General features: G+C 36.8%; 1 protein-coding gene across 3 annotated transcripts in view; it reads right to left on the bottom strand.

The window, feature by feature from the left end:
- Window positions 1-19,941, bottom strand: part of PDCD10 (programmed cell death 10) — a 47,867-nt gene that overhangs the window by 7,361 nt on the left and 20,565 nt on the right. For all 3 annotated transcript variants that reach the window (XM_005905680.3, XM_070373679.1, XM_070373684.1), the window contains 3 exons: window positions 10,837-10,890; window positions 3,914-4,031; window positions 2,107-2,233 (listed from right to left, as the gene is read on the bottom strand). In XM_005905680.3, coding sequence (XP_005905742.1) covers window positions 2,107-2,233; window positions 3,914-4,031; window positions 10,837-10,890 — 299 coding nt within the window. The remainder of the gene's footprint in view (window positions 1-2,106; window positions 2,234-3,913; window positions 4,032-10,836; window positions 10,891-19,941) is intronic.

The following is a 19,941-nucleotide window of genomic DNA, read 5'->3' as shown; positions in this document are numbered from 1 at the left end:
TTTATCTATATGTGTCAGTGATACAAATAGCCACAGCCATCCATGCTAATACACACATGGTTAAATTTCAGTCTTAGAAACAATACATATTATCAACAAAATTTCCACGGCAAGTTATCCCTCTTAAAATGGATACAAAATAAATTTTAATTGCCAGTAATCTTAATTCAGTTGTGCAGAGCACATTCCAGAAAACAGAACTGAAATACTATTATTGCCCCATAAATGAGAGACAAGACCCTAATTCAGCCTCTGTCAATGACTAAGGACAAGGCTCAGAGACTCTTGACATCAACTTCCTTATGATTAAAATGTGGCTGGTAATAAAGTAGTTTTCAAACTCTCTCTCTTTACAGTAACAATGGGTTTAGCAGAGATGAGTCCGGGAGTCCTTGAAGTGGAAAGAGGGTATCAAAATAGCAGGCTGAGGGTTCTGGGCATACCATCTCACTTCCAGCTTCAACCACAACACTATTTTCCCTCTTACCTACTGACATCCAATATACAGGATGTCCTTTACCAGGCCTCTTCCAAACAGCAGAAACATTCTTTTTTTCAATCACTTGATTAGACTGACATTATGAATCTCTATGATTGGCAAGCACCAGAGAAGTCCTTGGAGTCAGTCTGCTTAAGTTCCAACCAGGTTATAGAGATGTAGCATATGATTATCGAAATAAATTATATTATTTAAAAATTCTAGAAATACGTGTTTAAACAGCTGTGTTTGAGATCACTGACAATTATCCTTTTATGGGCCAAACATGTTCACTTTACACAAAACTAAAAATAAAAATCTGTAATAAAAACTACTAAAGAAAGCTGAGGCTTGCCAATAAAAGTAAAAATATTTACCTTAAGGTCTTAGTCTCAGTGACATGGACTTTGACTAGTCAATGGAGTCTTTTGTACTTTCTGATACTCAGAGGACCAAAAAGAACACAGTCATTCCTTGATAGCCGAGTTGGTACCTATTACCATCATTTTCTAAAATGGGTCACACTCCTCCCTCTATCCCAATACAATGTAGCCAATCAGCTAAAATATAATTTTGCTATGTGAATTACAAAGAACACTCTTCCTGTGAGATGTATGGTAATATTTATTATTCCAGGGGAGCCTCCTTCAGTTCTTGAAAGATATAATGTTATGTTGCAGCTTCTTCCAGAAAAAAATCTGTGCTAAATCCTTCCTTTCTAGCAATTTTTTACACAGTCTTGTTCCAATAGTGCTTACCTGCTTTTTTAAACTTGTTTTAATTGGAAGATAATTGCTTTACAGCGCTGTGTTGGTTTCTGCCATACAACAACATGAATCAGCCACATGTAGACATTTGTCCCTACCCTCTTGAACCTCCCTCCCACTCCTTTCTAGCAATTTCTACTTGTTTCACAAAAGGTTGCACTGATAGTCCCACTAGTTATTCCCAGTTTTGTGTTCTACCCATTGAGGTGAAATAAAATTATCAGATTCTTTAGTTTAAAAATACTCATCTAGAAATTACGTTTGGAGTTCCCTTCTGACTCCTCCACCCTCTCACCCCTGAGAATGTCCCTGGGTGGAGGTGCTATGTCCCTGCTTGAGAAGAACACTTCTTGCTGCTGCCCATCAGCATGCTTCCTGGCTGAACTGAACTGTGTCAGCTCAATTTCTTTCACTCTACATCCCAAATACAAGGATTTTGGGAGGTTCACAATTTGGTCAGTATTAGAAAGTGTTATTTACAACTAAGAGTACACCATTGTGCTAATAACGTGAACTATTTCTGAAATAAAAAACAGTATTTGTATCCTTTGTTATCAATCTCTTCAACTACCCTCTTCACTTTAATCTGACATTTACATTCTTCCACTTATGAAGTTCAAACTGCATTCTAGTTTATGTACATTCCATTCTCTGCTTTTAAATGAAACATTCTAAAATATTTTACTATACTCAGAAGCCAGAGACAGTTTAGAAATTAATAAAAAATATGGTAATTTTCAAATTTTTAATTTCAAATTAATATTTCAACTTAAAATTAATGTCATACCACAGTAAAACATCTAAAATGAGTGGTCCTTTTGAAGTACTTAAAAAAGAAAAACCAAACAAGAAGCTGCTTACTTGATTGTCTGCAGAAACCTCACTCTGTCGTTGATCTCATCTGGGATCTTGCTGAGAATTTGTTTAAGTGCTCGTGCCTTTTCATTTAGGTCCTGGAATTCTGGCTCTGGTCGTTCAATCATATACTCTGATGAAATAAATACGTAGTAAAAAACATTATGCAACTTGCTGCCAAATTCAAGTCTAAGAATTTCCAATGTGTTGGTCAAGGAGGTGAGAGGGGAGATAAAAGGCTAGAAAACTAGGAAGAACAAGGTTGCAAAGCAGAATTAATTACAGTTTAACTCAGTTCAGTAGTTGTATTAGGGTCCCTCCAAGTAAAATATCAGAAGATAAAAAAAATGAACATCTTCAATATGGGATAAATGGAAATTCCATGAAATCTTAGAAATAAATAAAATTTTAAAGGAAGGCTTAATCAAATTTTTCAGGCCTCTCAAGTTACATTTCACAAGGAACATTTGGTAAGTAATGACATTTGTAACAAATACAATGGCAATATATATATGCCAATGGTGAATATGAGTTTAATTAAAGAAGCCTCTACATTCAACATACAACGGCTCATTACATCAAAACTCCAAACCTACTAAAGTCTTCAGCACATTCTTGAAATCTCACTTAAAACAAAAATACCACCATAGAAAGTCCAACATAAGGCTTGGTATCAAAAAACAGCAACTTTGGTAAGGAAGTTTAGTCAGATGCAGCAAAGGCAAAAACTTCACAACCAGATTCACCGTAGGCTTGGAAACATTACAACTCTACCAACTCATCAATACAACCTGGCCTGACAGGCTGCAGGTGCTCAATCCAGAATAATAATGAGGACTTTCTCATAATTTACAGAATCAGTTAAAACATCTATTTTTGTTCTCCCTTAATAAACATGAGATATTATACTATACATATTATATATATGTTTTTCTAAATTACAGGGAAAATGACTACTAAATTTAAGTGAAACCCAGGGCTTTCTAGGTGGCTCAGTGCTAAAGAATCTGCCTGATAATGCAGGAAATGGGTTCAAACCCTGGGTCGGGAAGATCCCCTGGAGAAGGAGATGGCAACCCACTCCAGTATTCTTGCCTGGAGAATCCCACGGACAGAGGAGCCTGGTGGGCTACAGTCCATGGGGTTGCAGAACTGGACATGACTTAGTGACCAAGCACACAAACATTTCTAATCATTTTAAAAAGCAAAAATGTGAAAAGAGGCCAAAAGGATGATTAGTAATATTGTTCTCTCAAACCTATATTTGAATACAATATTGTAATTAGCCTCCAATTAAAATAAATAAATTTATATTAAAAAATAAATAAATAAATAAAAAGCAGAGACATTACCTTGCCAACGACAACAAAAAAACCCCCCACAAACATGCTATACCAAAGTTTAAAAAGAAGAAACTCATTACTTTCAAACTGGTATCTACATAAACTCAACACAAAATAAAACCACCATTCCAAAGAGCTTGTCTCTTCATTAAACTAGAACTCATCAAACGTATTAATTAATAGGGGGAAAAATAAACCATGCAGCATAAACAAATGCTTTACTTCTAGTAACTCAATCTGACAAAAAATAAAAAGAACTACATTTCTATTTTATATGGGTTCGTACCTCCTGCGCCAACCCCCCATTTTCATTTCAAAATAATAACAATAACACTAACAGTAAGAGGGAAGGGAGGAGAAGGGAAAGGGGAGAGGAAGGGAGGAGAGGAGCCACTTTTATCAAATAAGAAAGATTTGGAGGAAGAGCTTTTCAATATCTGTAAGAAAACTAAACAAGACTTTCTGATTACCTTCTACATCATCAGCTGCCATTCGAAGAAGGGACTCTGTGAAGTTGACTTCTACACTTTTTTTCTCTAAAATTTTCATAATTATGTCTTGTGTGAGTCCCGGATTTTCTTTTTCAGCCTATAAGAAAGAGAAAGCTAGTTTTGAAATACAGAAACTGAATCAATATTTTAAAGCCAAAACCTAACCATTCAGAATCTCTTAGGACCTCCTTAAACTGATCAACTTAAAAATAAGGGCAGAAATCTTTGCAAAGCAAGCGTCGTGATGCCATTCACTTATGTATGGGGAGAGTTTGTGCATCCATAAATTACTACAGTCACGATCCAAACTTCCATCTGAACATAATGTATTTAACATTTCCTACTTCTCATTTATACTCTCTTGCAATCAAACTAATAACAAACATAGAAATGAAGAGTAAATATACGTACAGGTATATATATACATAAAGACAGTTTTTCAATTACCTTTTTCAAGAGTTTAAAAACACTGAAGATTTTTAGCTCTTTTTCATTAAGCAATATTTCAACTTGAAAATCAAACAGTAACTCATCTCACCAATTTTTTTCCTTCAGATTCTCTGCATTTAAATTAACAAACTTTCAGGAAAAACAACAACAAAAAAAACCAGGATTCATTTTGGAAGTTTTATTGAAGCTATATGATTCCTTAACTACATTCTCACACAATGATTTTCATTTCCTACTTTATTTTTGCAGCAAGAATATTATTTCCTTCACTAGCTTTCAGAAAACCATTAATCCTTTTACTACCTCCTGAGCTTGTTTCACTAATGAGCTTGCATTGATTCTGTTACTTAAATTCCCTAGGGCACTAAAATCTTCTAGCCATTTCAAGATTGAACATAAAAAGTCCTGAGTTTACCAAAGTTAGTTTTCAAGATTTGGATTTTCCCTTGTAATTCTGCCCCATTTTACTATTTAAAAAAATTTTTGTAATCACACTCTGTTTCTTTTAGGATGCCTGCCAATTTTAATCATTATGCTGATGATTTCCTCTTTTTTTTTGCCCTGGTACTACATAGTAAATATGATCTATCAAATGGCAATTTATTTGCCTCCTGACGGACCAAGTTATGTTTAGCCTCTGCCTCCTCAGTTCTGGAACCACTGCAGTTTTAGCTTTCTTCAGCTCTTTACATTATAACATCTTGCTTCTTATTAGATTTCAAGTACCAAAAACTGAAAGGTTGTGGAATGAAAGCAGAAAAGAAAACACACACATTTAGTTCAATCCTGGGATCATTTTAACTGTTGTCAAATGCTTACAGGAAAGTCATTTAGACAGATAATAAAGTATGTCCTACTGATTTCTTCTTTAAAATCTGTTTAATTTTCCCTCTCATGAATGTATTTAAGAATCTATTTTAATAAAAAGAGTTGTTGAAAGATAAGCTGTACAAAAAAGGCTTAAGATGGTGTCAACATTATTAACTTGGTAAACTGCCACAAAATAACATAGTTATTTGGTAAGAGTGAAACAAGCCAGTATTTGGTAAGAGTGGTTTATTTTCTCTGAGTAACATTAAATCTACCTACACAATGAATTATCTTAGAAAGTGGGGGATTTTCTATGTGCTTCCAGAGAATGTCAACAGAAAAATACAACTTCTTTGGTTAAGTTATAATAAAGTACGGAAAAAATAAAACGCTTCTGCAAGTCTGAGAAGAACGCTTTCAGTACCCAGTTCGTCTGGAGCCCTCACATGCCATAGCTGCAGCATTAGAGTCCTCACAGACATCCCTACTCTTTCTTAGTTCAGTGTTCTCAGTGCCAGAAGAAATACCGAAATACCTAACACTGCTGTGCAGTAAATAAAGTTCAAACAACTTTAGTAAGTACTTACGTCCCAACAACTCAGTAGCCTTTAAAAATCACATGAATTGAAAGAAAAATATTTTATTTATTCTTAAATAACCATGATTTATTTTATTAATGAGATGTGAGAACCTGTTGGGCACTGCACGATTTCTCAAATGTTATTCATTTCCTATTATACATTGATTTTCTTGTGAACTTGCTTTCTATCAACAGCAGTTTCACAAAGATATGACATCACTGAAAGGAATGCAGCCCAGTTGAAGATGTTGAAACTGCAAACTATCTCAAGCTAGTAGTTCACACAGTGTCAAGCTAATGTTGAAATCACTCTATTCCTTCAAATGTTTAAAATATCTCATGACCCCCTCTGAGTTTTCTGCGGGGTCCTGAGGTAGCTTGGCACATACTCTGGGAACAGTAGTTTAGCATCTTCTGGCTGACGTCCTAGTTATGCTACTTTTTATCTTAGAGGCCTCAAACACAACCAGTGACTCAACTGAAAAACCCTTAAATCAGACACTGTACCTATACCTTCAAGTTTTCCTTCAGAATACAATCTTAAACTTTGTGCTATCCAACTTTTATGAAAAGCCAAGGGCAGAAATACCCTCTCTTGGGATCAATGATCCTTAACATTATCAGAAACCTCCCAGAGGGGAAAGCAGGATTGATATCATAAGAGATAATAATCACTAGTATCTTGGGAAAAATTATTTTTCTCCAAATAACAAAAATAGGTATTAAAGCTTGATAAATATCACTGGTGCTATGAACCAAGAACTGGAAACATGAAAATATAACTGGATATAAATACAGACATATGGCTAGGCATGGTTTTTTTCCAAGTAAATTAAAGTTTAAAAATCACAAAAATCTTAATGTTTTTAATGCATGCCCTCCTTTAAAATCATTTGAAATTTTTACCAAACAGAATACAGTAATTAAGAATAAATCAATGCAAAACTAATATACTTTCCTCCAAATAACTCTCACTATCCCTAATTAAAAATCAGTGCCATGCTGTTTACAACAGCTAGGACATGGAAGCAACCTAGATGTCCATTGGCAGACGAATGGATAAGAAATTTGTGGTACATATACACAATGGAATATTCAGTTCAGTTCAGTCACTCAGTCATGTCCAACTCTTTGTGACGTCATGGACTGCAGCATGCCAGGCCTCCCTGTCCATCACCAAGTGCTGGAGTTGACTCAAACTCATGTGCATTGAGTCGGTGATGCCACCTAACAACCTCATCCTCTGTCGACCCCTTCTCCTCTTGCCTTCAATCTTTCCCAGAATCAGGGTCTTTTCAAATAAGTCAGTTCTTCACATCAGGTGGCCAAAGTACTGGAGTTTCAGATTCAGCATCAGTCCTTCCAATGAATAGTCAGAACTGATTTCCTTTAGGATGGACTAGTTGGATCTCCTTGCAGTCCAAGTGACTCTCAAGAGACTTCTCCAACACGAGAGTTCAAAAGCATCAATTTTTCAGCACTCAGCTTTCTTTACAGTCCAACTTTCACATCCATACACGACGACTATTGGAAAAACCATAGCTCTGACTAGATGGACCTTTGCGGGCAAAGAGATGTCTCTGTTTTTAATATGCTGTCTAGGTTGGTCATAACTTTTCTTCCAATCAGCAAGCATCTTTTAATTTCATGGCTGCAGTCAGTATCTGCAGTGATTTTGGAGCCCCCCAAAATAAAGTCTGTCACTGTTTCTACTGTCTCCCCCATCTATCTGTCATGAAGTGATGGGACCAGATGCCATGATCATAGTTTTCTGAATGTTGAGCTTTAAGCCAACTTTTTTACTCTCCTCTTTCACTTTCATCAAGAGGCTCTTTAGTTCTTCTTCACTTTCTGCCATAAGGATTGTGTCATCTGTATATCTGAAGTTATTGCTATTTCTCCCAGCAATCTTGATTCCAATTTGTTTCATCCAGTCCAGAATTTCTCATGATGTACTCTGCATGTAAGTTAAATAAGCAGGGTGACAATACACAGCCTTGACGTACTCCTTTCCCTATCTGGAACCAGTCTGTTGTTCCATGTCCAGTTCTAACTGTTGCTTCTTGATCTGCATATAGATTTCTCACGAGGCAGGTCGGGTGGTCTGGTATTTCATCTCTTGAAGACTTTTCAACAGTGTGCTGTGATCCACACAAAGGCTTTGGCATAGTCAATAAAGCAGAAGTAGATGTTTTTCTGGAATTCTTTCACTTTTCTGATGATCCCACATATGTTGGCAATTTGATCTCTGGTTCCTCTGCCTTTTCTAAATCCAGCTTGAACATCTGGAAGTTTGCGGTTCATGTACTTCTGAAGCCTGGCTTGGAGAATTGTGAGCATTACTTTGCTAGCATGAGATGAGTGCAATAGTGTGGTAGTTTGAGCATTCTCTGGCATTGCCTTTCTTTGGGACTGGAATGAAAACTGACCTTTTCCAGTCCTGTGGCCACTGCTGAGTTTTAGAAATTTGCTGGCATATTGAGTGCAGCACTTTCACAGCATCACCTTTTAGGATTTGAAATCGCTCAACTGGAATTCCATTACCTCCACTAGCTTTGTTCATAGTGATGGTTCCTAAGGCCCACTTGACTTCGCATTCAGGATGTCTGGCTCTAGGTGAGTGATCACACTGTCCTGAATGGAATACTACTCAGCATTACAAAGAACACATTTGAGTCAGTTCTAATGAGGTGGATAAAACTGGAGCCTATTATACAGAGTGAAATAAGTCAGAAAGAAAAACACAAATATAATATATTAACACATATATAAGGAATTTAGAAAGATGGTAATGACGACCCTATATGCAAGACAGCAAAAGAGACACAGATGTAAAAAACAGACTTTTGGACTCTGTGGGAGAAGGCAAGGGTGGAATGATTTGAGAGAATAGCACTGAAACATGTATATTACCATATGTGAAACAGATGACCAGTCCAAGTTCGATGCGTGAAATAGGGCACTCAAAGCTGGTGCACTGGGACAACCCAGAGAGAGAGGATGGGGAGGGAGGTGTGAGGGGGGTACAGGACGGGGGGACACAAGCACACCCATGGCTGGCTCACGTCAATGTATGGCAAAAACCACCACGACATTGTAAAGTAAATAGCCTCCAATTAAAATAAATTAAAAAAAAAAAAAAGAATCGGTGCCATGAGTAAAATTTATCCAGATCTATCATATTTAACCAGATTTATCATAACCACATACTTTTAACAGTTTGCTTTTTAATTATACTTTAGAGTTAAAATGTCAGCTTATATATAAGGATATTACAAGGAAAAGCTTAATAAAGTTCATTATTTTATGTCTTTTATGACTGTCAGTGGGTATATAATAAATACTTCAGAGTGAGTCGTCCTTATGAGGACACACAGGAGAAGTTTCTCTCTCTTCTTGGTATCAGAAAAGCCAAAAACCCTTTTGCCTTATCAATATTGTGGTGTGTAACAGATCACTTTTCCTTCTTTGGCCACAAAGATGATTAAAATAGTCCCTATGATGCCACCCTGACAACCAAATATACCATTCAAAATCACACTGATACTTAATGCAAAGAAGAAAATGAAAAACAAATAAACAACAAAAAACTCCACTAAGGATGGTGCTACTTCATTCATTCTCTTCATTAATCCAATGATTTGGCAGGATATATTTAAATAAAATTAGTATGCCTGTGTATACGGGCACTGCATTTAGAGTATTACATCAAAATAGTACTGATCAATACACAAAATGTAATTTCTAGTAGTGAAATAGATGTCTAACGGCATTATTTATGCTACCAGGTAAGCAAGGTATCAATAAGCTAACCTCTGCCATAAAAAGAAATCAAGCTGAATATTCACAGTTTCAACTCCAATGAGACTCAGCTATAAATTTATTCTAGATTTAAACATTAAAATACTTGAAATATAAGTTGTTTTAGCTATTGAAGGGAGAAAACACACAAAAAGTAAATAAAAATAAAAATTTTGGGTATCCTGATACGTATTTAGGTCTTCCCAGGTGGCGCTAGTAGTAAAGAACCTGCCTGCCAGTGAAGGAGATATAAGAGGATCAAACGTGGGTTGAATCCCTGGGTCGGGAAGATACCCTGGAGAAGGAAATGGCAACCCACTCCAGTATTTTTGCCTGGCGAATCCCATGGACAGAGTACCCTGGCAGGCTACAGTTCATGGTATCACAAGAGTCAGACACAACTGAAGTGACTTGGGATGGATATGTATTCAGGATGAAATGGATTAAGTCTTACATGAAAGGCTGCATTCAGTAAGTGAGTAGGGCTATCCAATAGAAATATTTGGTAGGAGCCTATCTGATTTAAAATTCTTAGTAGCCACATTAAAAAAATAGAAAAAACAAATGAAGTTATTTTAAGAGTACACCCAAAATATTATCATTTCAACATGCAATCAACATAATACATATTACTGAGTTGCTTATAAACCTGGAGTACAACTCAATTTGAACTTGCTATGTTTTAAATGCTCAACAGCAACATGTAAGCTAGGGATTATCAACTTAATATCTTCAGGGCAATGAAACAATAAGACAATGAAAAAGTTCACCCTGAGTGACTCAGCTGATCCTCAAAATATCCTCGATGTGATCAACACAGAGCTCTTATTTTCCCATTCAAAACACAGTTTTACACTTATGTTCTATAGTTAAAAACAGCATGAAGAAAATCTTTGGGTTTAACTTTATAAAAGTTTTGAATATGTCAAATAAAACAGAATTTTAAAATATACTCTAAAGCTAAAGAGAAAACATTCTGAAGAAGTCAGTTTAAAAGCACAAAGTGATGAACAGCTGAATGCTACTGAAAGAGCACTTGTTCCAACTCACTTTTTAGAAGTGTTTTAAGCTTTAAAAGTGTAACACTAAAACAGGCACAAGATGACTGAAAAGGTTTTCACTAAACAGCAGAACAAAAACAAAAGAGAAAGGTACCCAAAAAGAAAGGTTAAAAAAATAAACTGACATTTATGACATGGTATTTAGATTTCTTTATAAGATACATTTTAACCACCATAATAATAAATTATCTGTGCCTCACCTTAATGAAAGCTGCTCTCAGTGTCTGAGCTGCGGACAGATTTACTCGTTCTAGCTGCAATAAAAATTTTAAATCATTAATATCAGTTTTCTGGAAAAAATACATTTCTGATACTGCATTTTAAAGTAATCACACTGATACACCCATCAATTAACAAACATAACTTGCTAAAGATTCTGAATCAACATAATTCTTCAAATAGATGATCTAAAATTTTCATTAGAAAGGATGAAAAATTAAGGTCTGTGTATTAGTCCCTTATTTATTCCTTTGGGGCTTCCTAGGTGGCGCTAGTGGCAAAGAACATGTCAACCAACACAGGAGACTTAAGAGATGCGGGTTTGATTCCTGAGTCAGGAGGATCTCCTGGAGGCAAGCATGGCAACCCACTTCAGTATTCTTGTCTAGAGCATCCCATGGACAGAGGAGCCTCGTGGGCTAAAGTCCACAGGGTCTCAAAGAGTTGGACACAACTGAAGCGACTTAGCACACATCACCTTAAAGACTGATTTAAGATAAGCACAGAATTCAAAATAGTCTATGTCCCTAGTAGAAATAAACATATTCACTTAAATTTTTGAAAATGGGAGGATTCAAGATTAACTTTCAATGTTCAGTTAAAAAGAGATGGCAAATTATGTGTGTATCGACTATAAAATGACCAAAACAAAGAAAATATGTATTACTTAAGATTTTTTGTATTTACTACCTTACTCTTTTATTTTTTTAATTGGAGTACAGTTGGTTGACAGTATTGTGCCAATCTCTGCTGTACAGGAAAGTAACTTAGTTATACACATACATTCTATTTTTAATATTCTTTCCCATTACAGTTCATCCACTGCATAGATAGATTACAATATATCCATTGTATATATGTACCACATCTTCTTTACCCATTCATCTGTTGATGGACATGTAGGCAGTCTCCATGACCTGGCTGCTGTGAATGGTGCTGCTATAAACACAGGGGTGATGCATCTTTTTGCATTATAGTTTTGTTCAGGTATATGCCCAGGAGTGGGATTGCTGGATCATATGGCAATTTGTAGTTTTTTGAAGAACCTCTATACTGTTTTCCATGGTGGTTACAACAACTTACATTCCCACCAGCAGTACAGGGGGGTTCCCTTTTCTCCACACCCTCTCCAGCATTTTTATTTGTAGATACTTTAATGATGGCCATTCTGACTGGTGTTAAGTGGCACCTCACTGTAGTTTTGATTTGTATTTCTCTAATAATTAGTGATGTTGACATCTTTTCATGTTGCCTATTGGCCGTCTGTATGTCTTCTTTGGAGAACTGTCTATTAAGATCTTCTGACAGTTTTTCAATTGGGTTGTCTTTTTGTTGTTGAACTGTATAAGCTGTTTGTATATTTTGAAGATTAAGCCCCTGTCTGTAGCATCATTTGCAAATATTTTCTCCCATTCTGTAGGTTGGTTGTCTTTTCATTTTTTTATGGTTTCCCTTTGCTGTGCAAAAGCTTGTAAGTTAGATTAGGTCTCATTTATTTTTATTTCTAGTGCCTACTACCTAACTCTTTTAAAACTGCTTCTTCATCTCCTCAGTTAGGCATTAAACTAAGGTAAGTCTTTTTTTTAATTAATTAGAAAACAGTACTGATAAAAGGTTTGTTACTTAAATTGAAGACTGTGGGTCATCTGGATTTTACAGATGTTTATATCTGTCTTCTTTTTTTTTAATCAGAATTAAAAAAATGGCTACCAAAAGTCCTGAATTGAAAGTTTAACTCAAATGCTTTTAACTTTTATTATCAAATGTATAAGGATTATAATTCTGAAAGATAAATGTCCTTATTAAACACTGTATTAAGTTGCTTTTCATTGGGCTAAAGAAGGTATACAATTTCATAAAAGTTACTACATTTTTTGAAGAATTAATTGCCAGGCTTAAAATAACTAGCTTCAGTTAAAATCAGATTTTGTTAGTTCCTAAGAATTAGGCCAGTTAACTCAATAAAACTCAATGTATATATTTTTTATTTGGGATAATAATAAACCTTCAAAATCAATGTAATCTTTGTAGATTTTTATGCAAGTATAATATTTCTAAAAAAACCTTATGGTTATAGATCACATAATGATTTCATTATGCAATAACTATTATTTTCAATTCTTTAAGGCAATGAAAACAGTTTTACACACACAGACATACAATTTAGTGACTCTCCAAACAGTTTAAATTAATTTATTTTCTAAATAAGACAGAAATGCCAAGAACCTTATCTCCCTGTGAGTTACTTGCCTTAACAAAAAGAAAAGCATCAAAACTGGCCAAGATTAACAATTTATCTCCAAAATAAACAATGGGCCATTCAATTTAGTATTTATTTAACTTGGCTTCTACAAACCTTGTAAAATCTAACACTGCCCTGGTAAGTAAAAGGAAAGACACAAGGGGATCCAGGTAGGCAAAAATAGCAAGTAAGCAACTAAATAAGATATTAATTAACTAATGAAGGTATACCTCCAAGAAATTAAAATTTCCTCTTCCACCAAATTCACTTAATTATAATGAATCACAAAGATATAGTAATATAGTTCTTCTGATCTCAAGTTCTTATTGTACAAGGGAGGCAGAGGGAGACAGAATGAATGCTTCCTCCCTGACAGGAACCCATTTCCTTGTTCGGGTTTACACCACACTGACCTCTTTAACCAAGTCAAAGGTCTGAGTCAGATGAGTGCCTTTCAAGTATCAGCATTAACTCACTCTGTACTGCCCTAACTGGTATATGAAAGGGTCAATGCAAGTAAAAGGGGTCGCCAGTCAGTGAGGAACTATATAATTAGCCAAGATAGACATCTACAGCTCTAGATTTCTAGATTAAGTTTACATATGTGTATCTTAGAAAGGAGAGAAAGCTCAGACTTAGCATACCGAATCAAGTCAGTGATCTGGGAAGCACCTGACAAGAACTCCACTGGGAGTCATTTGGGATACAGTATTTACCCACACATCTTGCAATAATCCCACCAGGATTTATTACTCATAAGATATTCACAATGCCCAGGCAATACCAGGCATATAGGCACCTACATACATTCAAAAAATACTTTGAATGAAACTTAACCTTTCATCCATAAATTTACCTAAATTGTTTTTTAATATATTTATAATTTCAGCCTCTAATTCTCAAGTAGCACAGTATGTTTACACCTTCCCTATTATAATGGGCTTCTATTTTAGGCCTCTCACATGTGATAGATGATTTCATAATAAAATCATGTTCACCTTACCTGTACTTTTCATTAAAGTATCAGGTTCCAGTAATATACCAGTAACAGCTACCACTGTACTAAGCACATATTATGGACTTAATCATGTATTTTTATAGAGTATCTCTAACTAACCGTCATAATAAATCTGTAACTATCTATCATCATCTCCATTTTATAGAGGAATAAACTCAGTTTGCATAAATTTTCCCAACATAAAAGAGCTAAAAAGTACAGAAACAGGCTTCATACCAGATCTGTCTGGCTCTAAAACCAATACACAAGCCACTTAGCTCCCTGTATGCACCCACCCTGTACTCACCCTTTACAGGCTGGCTTCTGTCCCATCACTGAATCTCTTCAACTGCTTAAGAACCAACAATGTACTGAGTTTCTACCATGTGAGAGAAGTCAGTTTGAGAGATACAAAGAAACAGACTATATTCCTGGAACCCCAGAAGACTAAGTAAGTAGCTACAAAGAAGCTGATGGGATCACTGTCAGCTGAAGTAAAAAGTATGAAGATGAGAGCTAAACTGGTCCTTGAAGAATGTGACCTCCTAAAATCCTCCTCCTTAGTGTTTCTTCAGGGTTGCTAGCACCCTGTGGATATAATGACGGTTATGTCAGTTTGGAACAGATAATAATATCCACTTTGTTTCCAATACTTCTACTACTGGGTCCAGTATTTTTTTAGCTTTTGGGATAATGGTCTTTGACTGGTGTATGTTTAAGGAGCCAGTGGAATCATTTTTCAGCAGTGCCTGACAGTGCATATACCATATTTTAAATCCAAAGAAAAAGGAAAGGGATATATGATGACATTTTTGTACTAATGGATACTGGGACATGGAGAGGCACTCCTGGATCTCTGCCATGTTGGATTTCCATGCCGCCAGTAAAAAAGTTAAGAGAGAGGGAATCAGAGTAAGAGAAAAGGGCACATAACACCTCTCCTCACTTAGAGACGAAAGTGCAACTGGAGGGAAACTATAGGCTGGGTGAGCTTAACATTAAGGTCTCACCTCAACCTCACATTTTGTCTCCTTCTCAGTTGTGTGAGCTCCTCCTGTAACTTACTCTTTACAGCTTTTGCATCCACTTACTGCTGCTGCTGCTGCTAAGTCGCTTCAGTCGTGTCCGACTCTGTGCGACCCCACAGACGGCAGCCCACCAGGCTCCACCGTCTCTGGGATTCTCCAGGCAAGAACACTGGAGTGGGTTGCCATTTCCTTTTCCAATGTGTGAAAGTGAAAAGTGAAAGGGAAGTCGCTCAGTCACAACCCCATGGACTGCAGCCCACCAGGCTCTTCCATCCATGGGATTTTCCAGGCAAGAGTACTGGAGTGGGTTGCCATTGCCTTCTCCACCACTGTTAACTAACTGCAAACTTTTCAAACTTAACTTTTTGGATCATTTCTAAACATATTTTAAAAGCTTATATAATTTTGAATCCATAGAGTGCTTTTATTATATCACTCCCTCTAGAAATAACAGTTCATTTCTGTACTTTATTTTCTAGTATCAAGCCAATTTCTTTTTTTAAAAAAATACATTAAAAAAAATGTTTGATCACGCTATGCAGCATGCAGGATTTTAGTTCCCTGACTAGAGACTGAACCCCAGTCCCCTGCAGTAGTGGCTTGGAGTCTTAATCACTGGACTGCCAGGGAGTCCCTCAAGCCAGTTTCTTAAACCTGAAATTAAAAAAATATATATCCACTTAACACTTGCATTGGAGAAGGAAATGGCAACCCACTCCAGTGTTCTTGCCTGAAGAATCCCAAGGACTGTGGAGCCTGGTGGGCTGCCGTCTATGGGGCTGCACATAGTCGGACACGACTGAAGCGACTTAGCAGTAGCAGTAACACTTTAGTATCAAGTTTTAAACAGTCTTACAAAACCTTTTAAGTGTTTTTTTTTAGGTCAAAATAATTATAATTAATTAGTTGGTTCCAAATTGTCTATAAAACCTGCTTCCTCAAAATCAGGCCAATTTCCCCCACACTGATACCTTCTCCCTTTTTCCCACCCTCCCCTCAATGCCATCAAGATTACTGACCATATTCTTTAAAAGAAAGTTAAACTGAGCCACGAATAAAAACTCCACATACATCTCTTGTGATTCAAATGATGATGAGAAGAGTTAGGTTAAAAAAAAAAAAAGCCAGAACAAAAACAGAAGTAGACAGAATCGAGAGGCCACTCATTAAATTTTACGAGTTTACAAAGGCAAAGTGCAATCATCTGTTCTGTACATAGTAAGTCCAATAACTGGCTCTAAAAGAATCAGTTTCTGGGATTGCTAAGTTGTCTAGCAAAAAAATAAGCAGAGCCATCTAACTACTGTAAGAATATCCCACTAAAACATTGCCTAAAAATGTGCACACTCTCAGGTATGATCACAATTTTATATAAAATTATGTGGAAGACTACTTAATAATAAGATCTAATACTTACACATGTCTGGTACTGTTCTAAGCACTATATCAATTCACTTACTTCCGAGAGTTGTGAGAATTAAATAAAATATTTTTTATCCTCATTTTGCAGAAGAGAAAACTAAGACAAGATTATATAGCATAGTAAATGGCAGAGAAGTAAATCAAATCCAAAATATTAACTATGATCACTTCTAAATATTGGGATTATAAGTGAAGCCCACGTCTTCACTGTGGAGAAGTGTAAATATTTACTTAAAATTTGAGGTTTGATTTTTTTAATAGGAAAAATATTTATATTTGCCTTAAAAAGTTTTCTTTCAAGTCACCGGGAAAGAACATACATAACATGTCCTTTCCCGGAATGAAGAACCGAACCATACATCCTTCCTCCTCCATATACAAAGAGTCAGCAAAAAAGGACACAGAACGTGAGAACCTGATCTATATAAGACTTGGCCTGAAGTTTCTATAAACTCATTATTCCATAATGCAACCAGGAGACCTATTTCACAGTACGTTTACAACACACGCAATATACTTGGACTCTGAACTGTGCAGCAGCTGACTAAACAAGCAGCTTACTTTCCGCATAGCTTCATTAAGTTTAGCAAGCATCTTGCTCCCAGAATGTCATAAATAACTTTCCCCTGTGAGCTGGAGTAACAGTACTAACATTTCCCCAGGTGTAAGGATATCCTACTATCTAAAAATCGGTTCTGCAAAATGGCTTCTAAGCTACCATTGTTAGTTTTATGAATGTAACATTAAAGTGAGCATGCTTTAAAGTTTTTTACTCTTCCCAACACAGTGGACAAAATTTAGTGAATCATTTACCTTCAGAGTAAAACTTTATCCCTATTGTGGTGGTGTTTTTTGTAAAATTAATTTGATATCCATTTTATCTTTAAATATGCAAAGCAGAGAAAAGCAGAGCCAAACTAGATTTTAATTTCCCCATTACTAGATTTATAGAAAAATCCATGTTTGAACTATAGTTAAATAAAGGTATCTTATTTAAGATGTTACAATAATACATTGGAATGCCAGAGAACAATGCTTATATTTTATTAAAAAAAAAAACTGATACCATGATCAATAAACTCAGTATGAGAAATTAGACCCTGAGAAGAGCTACCCAAGTCCGAGGCCAGGGGCGGTGGCTGGGAAGACCAACTCCACGCCCGAGGCCGGGGCTGCGGCCAGGAGGACCAACCCCACCTCCAAGGAGCAGTGGCAGCTCCGGCGCAGGAGGGCCTAGAGGAGCTATCCCACGTTGAAGGTCAGGAAGGGTGGCAGTGAGGAGATACCCCTTGTCCAAGGTAAGGAGCAGCGGCTGCACTTTGCTGGAGCAGCCATGAAGAGATATCCCACGCCCAAGGGAAGAGAAACCCAAGTAAGATGGTAGGTGTTGCAAGAGGGCATCAGAGGGTAGACACACTGAAACCATACTCACAGAAAACTAGTCAATCTAATCACACTAGGACCACAGCCTTGTCTAACTCAATGACATTAAGCCATGTCCATGAGGCAACCCAAAATGGGCGGGTCATAATGGAGAGATCTGACAGAATGTGGTCCACTGGAGAAGGCAATGGCAAACCACTTCAGTATTCTTGCCCTGAGAACCCCATGAACAGTATGAAAAGGCAAAATGATAGGATACTGAAAGAGAAACTCCCCAGGTCAGTAGGGGTCCAATATGCTACTGGAGATCAGTGGAGAAATAACTTCAGAATGAAGGGATGGAGCCAAAGCAAAAACAATACCCAGCTGTGGATATGACTGGTGATAGAAGCAAGGTCCGATGCTGTAAAGAGCAATATTGCATAGGAACCTGGAATGTCAGGTCCATGAATCAAGGCAAACTGGAAGTGGTTAAACAAGAGATGGCAAGAGTGAATGTCGACATTCTAGAATCAGCGAACTAAAATGGACTGGAATGGGTGAATTTAACTCAGATGACCACTATATCTACTACTGCGGGCAGGAATTCCTCAGAAGAAATGGAGTAGCCATCATGGTCAACAAAAGAGTCCAAAATGCAGTACTTGGATGCAATCTCAAAAACGATAGAATGATCTCTGTTCGTTTCCAAGGCAAACCATTCAATATCACAGTAATCCAAGTCTATGCCCCAACCAGTAACGCTGAAGAAGCTGAAGTTGAATGGTTCTATGAAGACCTACAAGACCTTTTAGAACTAACACCCAAAAAAGATGTCCTTTTCATTATAGGGGACTGGAATGCAAAAGTAGGAAGTCAAGAAACACCTGGAGTAACAGGCAAATTTGGCCTTGGAATACGGAATGAAGCAGGGCAAAGACTAAGAGAGTTTTGCCAAGAAAATGCATTGGTCATAGCAAACACTCTTTTCCAACAACACAAGACCCTACACATGGACATCACCAGATGGTCAACACCGAAATCAGATTGATTATATTCTTTGCAGCCAAAGATGGAGCTCTATACAGTCAGCAAAAACAAGATCAGGAGCCAACTGTGGCTCAGATCATGAACTCCTTATTACCAAATTCAGACTGAAACTGAAGAAAGTAGGGAAAACCACTAGACCATTCAGGTATGACCTAAATCAAATCCCTTATGATTATACAGCAGAAGAGAGAAATAGATTTAAGGGCCTAGATCTGATAGAGTGCCTGATGAACTATGGAATGAGGTTCGTGACATTGTACAGGAGACAGGGATCAAGACCATACCCATGGAAAAGAAATGCAAAAAAGCAAAATGGCTGTCTGGGGAGGCCTTACAAATAGCTGTGAAAAGAAGAGAAGTGAAAAGCAAAGGAGAAAAGGAAAGATATAAGCATCTGAATGCAGAGTTCCAAAGACTAGCAAGAAGAGATAAGAAAGCCTTCTTCAGTGATCAATGCAAAGAAATAGAGGAAAACAACAGAATGGGAAAGACTAGAGATCTCTTCAAGAAAATTAGAGATACCAAGGGGACATTTCATGCAAAGATGGGCTCGATAAAGGACAGAAATGGTATGGACCTAACAGAAGCAGAAGATATTAAGAAGAGGTGGCAAGAATACATAGAAGAACTGTACAAAAAAGATCTTCACAACCCAGATAATCACGATGGTGTGATCACTCACCTAGAGCCAGACATCCTGGAACGTGAAGTCAAGTGGGCCTTAGAAAGCATCACTACGAACAAAGCTAGTGGAGGTAATGGAATTCCAGTTGAGCTATTTCAAATCCTGAAAGATGACACTGTGAAAGTGCTGGATTCAATATGCCAGCAAATTTGGAAAATTCAGCAGTGGCTACAGGACTGGAAAAGGTCAGTTTTCATTCCAATCCCAAAGAAAGGCAATGCCAAAGAACGCTCAAACTACCACACAATTGCACTCATCTCACATGCTAGTAAAGTAATGCTCAAAATTCTCCAAGCCAGG

The sequence above is a fragment of the Bos mutus genome, chromosome 1 (assembly GCF_027580195.1).
Source record: "Bos mutus isolate GX-2022 chromosome 1, NWIPB_WYAK_1.1, whole genome shotgun sequence".
In the NCBI taxonomy this organism is placed as follows: Eukaryota; Metazoa; Chordata; class Mammalia; order Artiodactyla; family Bovidae; genus Bos; species Bos mutus.
This window is presented reverse-complemented; position numbering and strand designations above follow the sequence as displayed.